This window comes from Protopterus annectens, chromosome 4.part0 (assembly GCF_019279795.1).
Source record: "Protopterus annectens isolate FY-2018-M chromosome 4.part0, PAN1.0, whole genome shotgun sequence".
Lineage (NCBI taxonomy): Eukaryota > Metazoa > Chordata > Ceratodontiformes > Protopteridae > Protopterus > Protopterus annectens.
This window is the reverse complement of record NC_056733.1, coordinates 430,367-437,500: the sequence shown is the minus strand read 5'-3', so window position 1 is coordinate 437,500 and position 7,134 is coordinate 430,367. Positions and strand designations below refer to the sequence as shown.

The 7,134-nt window shown below is 41.5% G+C and overlaps 1 protein-coding gene across 3 annotated transcripts in view; it reads right to left on the bottom strand.

Moving 5' to 3' along the window:
• LOC122799152 (zinc finger protein 26-like) overlaps window positions 1-7,134 on the bottom strand; it is a 206,275-nt gene that overhangs the window by 72,366 nt on the left and 126,775 nt on the right. For 2 of the 3 annotated variants that reach the window (XM_044068035.1, XM_044068036.1), the window contains exon 4: window positions 1,226-1,618. In XM_044068035.1, coding sequence (XP_043923970.1) covers window positions 1,226-1,618 — 393 coding nt within the window. The remainder of the gene's footprint in view (window positions 1-1,225; window positions 1,619-7,134) is intronic. The other variant, XM_044068037.1, reaches the window with a different exon arrangement.

Below are 7,134 nucleotides of genomic sequence, written 5' to 3'. Positions count from 1 at the left end.
GGCTAGCAGAACCATCAGTTAGAATTGTCCCCTTCATTTTGATTAGGGCCACATCCAGAACTGTTCCTTTCTACTACCATTCTGCAACAGGAGACTGAAACCCCCATGGTCTTGAATTTCATTTGGTTCCTGCTCCCACTCTGTGTTAGAGGGCAGAATCTCCTTGGTTGCTTCTGGCAGATTCATATACCATAAGTTTATAACCACCTCATGCCACCTCATGCCACCTCATACCTTTATTCTCGACTCCAGTTTCTCCCAAATCAGGCTTTCCAGTTTCTCCCAAATCAGGCTTCCCTTACGTTTAAGTCCATCAATTCAACCTGCAGCAGCAAGGCCTTCTAATCTCTTTCCCAATGTGACATACCATTTCTCCCTGTGTTTTTGTATGGCTACCCCAGATTATCAGTTTTTAATCCATGCAGGCTGGAGACAGCAGTACTCTTTAATGTTGTGACAATGGAGCCTCCAGAGATAAACCACTGCTGCTAGCAGAGGCAAGATACTATTACTTTGAGATATACAGCCCCTAAATCCACTGCTGTGTGTTGACATTTAATTCTAGGGCTAAGTTACAATAAGGTATGGCCAGTAGAAGTGTTCTGCCCTCTGGTTAAGGATGTACATGCTACATCACCAGAAATTTCAGTCCTGTAATTGCACCCAGGCCCCCTGGTCTACATCAGGGCTTGGTAAGGACCACCCATTAACACACCAGTCTTCTACTCCCCACAAGTGAAGTTGAGCATGTGGTGTCTAATCATTCCTTCTTTTACCTACAATAGCTCCAGCAGGCCCCTGCACCTCTAATCAAATATGGGATGGCTGGGTCTCAGTCAGGGCTTTATCCCTCTGCATCACAACAGCTGTCTTCTCTCTCATCCTTCTGTCTTAATGTGTCTCAAAACTGGCACACTGTACTGATCCCACCCGCATTCCCCCTTCCCCAGCCATAATTACCGTGGTGCTTATACTAGATTCTAAGAAATGAAAAACACAACAGCCATCCACAGTAGAAAGTCAAGTGCTGGTTTAAAAAGCAAGTATTAAACCCATTCTCCTTTACAGGAAAAGGAACAAACACAGGCTTTATTTTTTTTTTTGGCCTTATGGTTAGATCTCAGCTGAAAAATGTCTTCAGGTTCAATCCAGCTTACTTGTTATTAAGTGTGTAAAAAAAAAAAAACTTGTAAATAAATAACATCATACGAATAGGACTCCATACCTACGCAGCCAAGCTGATATCCTTCACAGAGCTTTTTCTGGTCAGTGGTCTTGTTGCATTCAGCATATTCAAGTGGTTTGGTACCCCAGTGGACTCGCCGATGCATTACTAAGTTACACTTTTTATAAAAACTTCTGTTGCAGTCAGCACATTTATATGGCACTTTATGAATCTGTTGATGTGGTATAACTCTTTCTTTTACTGGAATACTCTTGTCACACTTAGAAGTTTCATAGTTCCTTTCTTCTTTCAGACTCTTTTGCTGTATAGAAGTGAAATGAGGATAACAACCTTTTTGAACTTCTGACGTCTGCTTTGCTCCGTGATACACATGGTTTCTCCCAAATGATGAATGCTGGATCCAGTTCTCTTTGGATTCAGTGTACCTGCAAACTAATAAAATGTCATATTAGCTTCTTAAATGAGAGAAACCGGTCAGATTTTTTTAAATTTTATTAAAATGAAATTTTTAGCTAAAATCAGATCTCAGAAATGAATCCTCTAATATTTATGAAAATACATTTCTACCTTTAATTATAATTATCAATACTATTTACATAATACACACACATATATATATATATATATATATATATATATATATATATACATATATATATATACATATATATATATATATATATATATATATATATATATATATATATGTATATATATATGTATGTATGTATGTATACACATATACACACACACAGACACACACACACACACACACACACACACAGACACACAGACACACAGACACACAGACACACAGACACACAGACACACAGACACACAGACACACAGACACACAGACACACGCACACACACACACACGTACTCATCATATCAACTTATCTTCAAGGGGGCCTGTTGCACTACATGAACCCTTTGTATATTCCACTTGTGCCCCCCCCCCCCCCTTACGAGAGTCTTCTTAAAATTTTCAGTTCCTGCACAGTTCCTTATACCAGGGTCATCCTAGCAGATAACATTATAGAATTATTAAAAAAATGTATGCACATTATATACACCCCCACTTCTTTTTACAGGTACTTCTACTGCCATAATTCAATAGATGCATTTTCCAGGAAATGAGGAGACAGGAATGAAGAGATTGACAATGTCTAATGTACAGAGACGGCAATGAACTGAAATACAAATCTCATATTTAGAGATCTGAAATAAGGCTTCTCACAATATTTTTCAACCTCTTAGTGCAAAAATTCTGGACAAAGCCAAAAATAATTGGTGGGGAGCAAAGGCTCAAAATCAGAGAGACAGTTTTAAATATTGCTCTTATAAACTTAGAAAGTTGTTAGAATAACATGTTTTGCAGAGCATGCATTTTCCTGAAGGATAGGACGTCTAAAACTCAAATGTCTGTCGCAGTCATTATTTGACGACTAAAATCCTCACTTATTTCCTTGAAAACCACACATTTTTTGAGGGGCTGACTAAAAATATTAGGCAAAAATCACAACATTCTACAAAATTCTGGACAGCTGAGAGGTACGTCTCCCAGACATCTGCACTAAAGTGAAATCAGTCCAATTTTTTTTTTTTAGATTTTTGGAACATAAAAAGGGTTTAGCACTAGTCTGGACTCATTCATATTTATCTGATAAAGAGATGGATGGGCAGCATACTGCATCATCATCAACCCCTTCCCCCCATTTTCTACACAGGGTCAGGATGTCATGACAACTGTTGCCATCTCTCTATTCACTGTCACTCTCCTACCTTCACCGACACTCAAGCTTGACTGTTGCAGGTCTTTTCTCACACAATCCATTCACATCTTTGTTGGACGCCCTTGTTTCCTCTTCTTCACCAGACTGTCTTCTGCTTTTCCACACATGTGCCTGAACCACCATAATCTGCAGCACACTACAACATTATACTTCAACTGGGGACTTGCCAAAAAGGATGAAAGTGGCATCACTTCCTTTTTCTAGACTTCATCATCTAATATATCTAATAACAAGAGGAGAAAATATACTAGATCTCATCATCACAAACATGGGGACAAAATGCTCCACACCGGAAGTATATCCCTCATTGGTGAGATCAGATCACAAACTTATCTCACTGGAAATCCACATCCCGCCCCCACCCCAAACAAAAAAGACCACAGTGAAGAACTTTTCTAAAGCAAACTTCACACTACTCAAGACTGGTGTGGTATCCTTCAAGGCCCCCGAGCCAGTGGAAACCACAATCTAAGCTGCAGAGGCCCTTACAAATGCCTTCTACGAACACCTCCAGGACTGCATGGATCAGGCAATTCCTAATAAAACCAAGACTCTTTCCACCAAGGGCAAACATCCAGTCTGGTGGACCCCAGCCATAAACAAACTTTACAATAAGAGGAGAAAGCTGTTACATGATAGAGCAAAATCCATAAAAGAGAAGACACCCTTGATCATTATTAGTAAAAAAATACGAGCACTCATAAAATCATCCAAGGCCAACTTTGAGAGAAAAATTGCAATAGATTCAAAAGACAATCATAAGGCCTTCTTCAGCTATGTTAGAAACTTGGGTGGAAACTCCCGGATATGCGCAGAATTAGTCCAAAATGATACAAAAATCACTGAACCCACAGACATTGTCAACATACTGGCAGACAGGTTCAGTGCAAACTTCACCCCCCTCTCCCCCCCAAAAGGAGAGATAACTATCCCAGCGGAGTGTAGCCTCCCGGACATCTCAAATGCGCAGGTGAAAGCTGCTCTCTCTAAAGCTAAAAACACAGCATCAATGGGACCGGATGGTGTCCCCGGCTGTGTGCTACACAAACTCAACGAGGAACTAAACCCGCATATAAGGCAGCTGTTTAATCTTAGCCTTACCACAGGATACGTGCCCAAGGAGTGGCGTACGGCAACTGTGGTCCCACTCCACAAAGGTGGTGCCTCTACGGACCCTGGTAATTACCGCCCCATAAGCTTAACAAGCCTGGTCTGCAAAGCTATGGAGAGGATCATAATGGAACTCATAAACAAAGACATAGGGGACTTGCAGACATTGGACCCGACCCAGTTTGGCTTTGTCAAGGGCAGATCATGCCTTTTGAACTTGGTCGACTTCTTCGAAACAGTCACCAAGGCCATTGATGAGGGAAAGGAAGTCCATACAGCCTACCTTGACCTTGCAAAAGCTTTCGACACACTACCTCACTCGGGTATTATAGAGAAGCTTACCAGCTTAAATGTAAACCCATATGTCACAAGATGGGTTGCAAACTGGCTAAAGGACAGAACCCACAGGGTTAGAGTTGCTGGCACCATGTCAGACTCCAAGCCTGTCACAAGTGGTGTCCCACAGGGCTCAGTCCTTGGCCCCCTGTTGTTCAGCATCTACTTCTCAGAAGTACAGGCAAACATAGGAGGACTATGGCTGACAAAGTTTGCAGATGACTGCAAACTGGGCGCCATAGTGGAAAGTACATCGGACACAGATATCCTTCAGAGGGGTCTCACGGAAACTAATAACTGGTGCCAGAGCCATGGCCTGAAGTTAAATGCCAAAAAATGTATAGTCATACCCTTCGGGAAAAACAAGGTAACCCCAAGCTACCATATAGGTGGCAATCCATTAAGCACAGAAGAGGTTATCAGGGACCTGGGGACCCAGGTTGACAGTGGCCTTTCTTTTGACACTCACATTGCTAAAGTGGTTAGAAAGACCTTCTACATTGCCCACCTGATCATGAAGGGATTCACATCCAGATCAAGTGAGGTCATTGTTCCCCTGTACTCTTCACTTATCAGACCAATGATCGAGTACAATGCCCCATTCGGGATGTATCTCACCCGATACCTGTAGCAATTGGAGAGACCCCAAAAGTTCCTCACCAAAAGGATAAAGGGACTCCAAAATCTGTCATATGCTGCCAGACTGAAGAAACTCCAGCTCTATTCAGTCGCATACCACCTGCTCAGAGGTGACCTGTGCCTGACATACAAGGCCATGTCCAACTCAGAATTAATGGACATGCTCCACCTCAAAAAATCCAAATCTACCAGATCCACTAGAGCAAGCGACTTAAACCTTAGCACGGATATAAATAGGACATGCTGGAGGGATAAATTTGTCACCTAGAGACTCCCTATGCTGTGGAATAAAATCCCGGTCCATGTGAGGCAGAGCACCTCGCTGGCTCTGTTCAAGAGAAATCTTGACCGGTGGATGGGAGATCGTAGGTTTACCCCGGGAATCATCTCTGTGTCACTGCTGGACAGAGGCACAACAAACTAATGGGCACAGTATTTTTTAACATAAGGGGTGGCGTAAGCCACAAAACTTTGGGCTAGGCTTATAAATGCCTTAGGGCAGATAGCCTAGTATAAACCTATGAACCTATGAACCTATATACAAAACCAAGCAAGCTGGAGGATACATGAATAAGCTTCCAAGCACTGTTTTTTTGAAACGTAGTTGTATTAGATGCAGCATGTCTAACTTCTTCCAAAACTGAACAGGTGTCTTATTCAGAAGGTGCTGAAACTCACTGCTTTATAACCAATGTGTCGTATATGTACAACTGTGTGCTTTTTAATACTCAGTAAGCCCTGGCTACATTAATCCAAGTGTTTTATGAAATCTTAACATTCTACGAAATCCCTCTAACAGCAGACAACATATAATCATTAGCATATTCAAAAGGTTCAGTAATATATAAGTATAAAGTCCTGGCTAAAGCTTTCAGGATCAGAGTCTGGTTAGTGGTTCTGACACTTGATGGAGCTAGCAGGGGTGAGGGGCATGCCCATCCTGGGGTGTGGTGGAACGGGACAGCCATGCACTGCCATGATTCTTCAAATGTGGTAGAGCAATGCAAAGAAAACAGCCTGAGAGGCAAGCATTAGGCTCACCAAAATAACTCTTGGTGGTAGTGTTCAGTGCAAGTGCATACACACAAAGGCAAGGAGTTTTGGGCCTCTGCAGTTATGTGGATTGTATGCCCAGGTGGTAGGTTAAGACACACAAATTACCTCACTGTTGAGATTCTGGGGGGAGGGAGAAGCAAACCTAATGGCTGCTTCAATGACGGCACATCAGGATGACACCCTACTACAGGGAAAGGAATGGGCAGAGTCTGACTGGGGGGGGGGGCTTGATAGTCTGCAGTATAGTCCATTGCATGCTTACCTTAATAAATGGGACTAGCAAATAAAAGCATTTTGACTAGAACTGGACACAGCTAAGCTATGTATGGCACACCTGTATCAAGAGATGACCATTCAAAGACAGGTTTATTTTTTGTTGGGGTTCATCTAAGACTAATGATATTACGCCACTGCATGTTGAGTGAATGATTACATGGTCATTATTTTTTTCTACATGTAAAGACTCCAGTGAGGAAATTTGATGGTTGGCAGATGGCTGTCTCGACCAAATGGCTAGAACATTTTGTTTTTAGTTATGGACTACATTCATCAATGCCATTTCTTATGTTGGCATGTGCTAATGCCACTATGTGAAACTTGTACATGCTTTCATGCCAGAATATCACTATAAAATACCTGCAGGCATGACATCTCCTAACCAGCTAGCATGACTCTCCAGTCTATCCACCTAGCATATGCCTATTACAGGCCCTCCTAGTTTCCAACAGTAGCCACAAGACAACAGAACAACAATGTCTCGCTCTCCCCCCCTTACTCCAGTAAACAATATCTGCCACTATCAACATGTAAATGCTTACTGGAAAATCTATGGACAAGAAATATCTGTCAGTCCTACTTCTAGAATCCATTTAGTTGATGAAATATTGGATTTATGTCTTGAAAGTGTACTAGCAGGATAATGTTTGGCTGAATATAGCCAACTATATCTATACCTATATATATATATATATATATATATATATATATATATATATATATATATATATATAT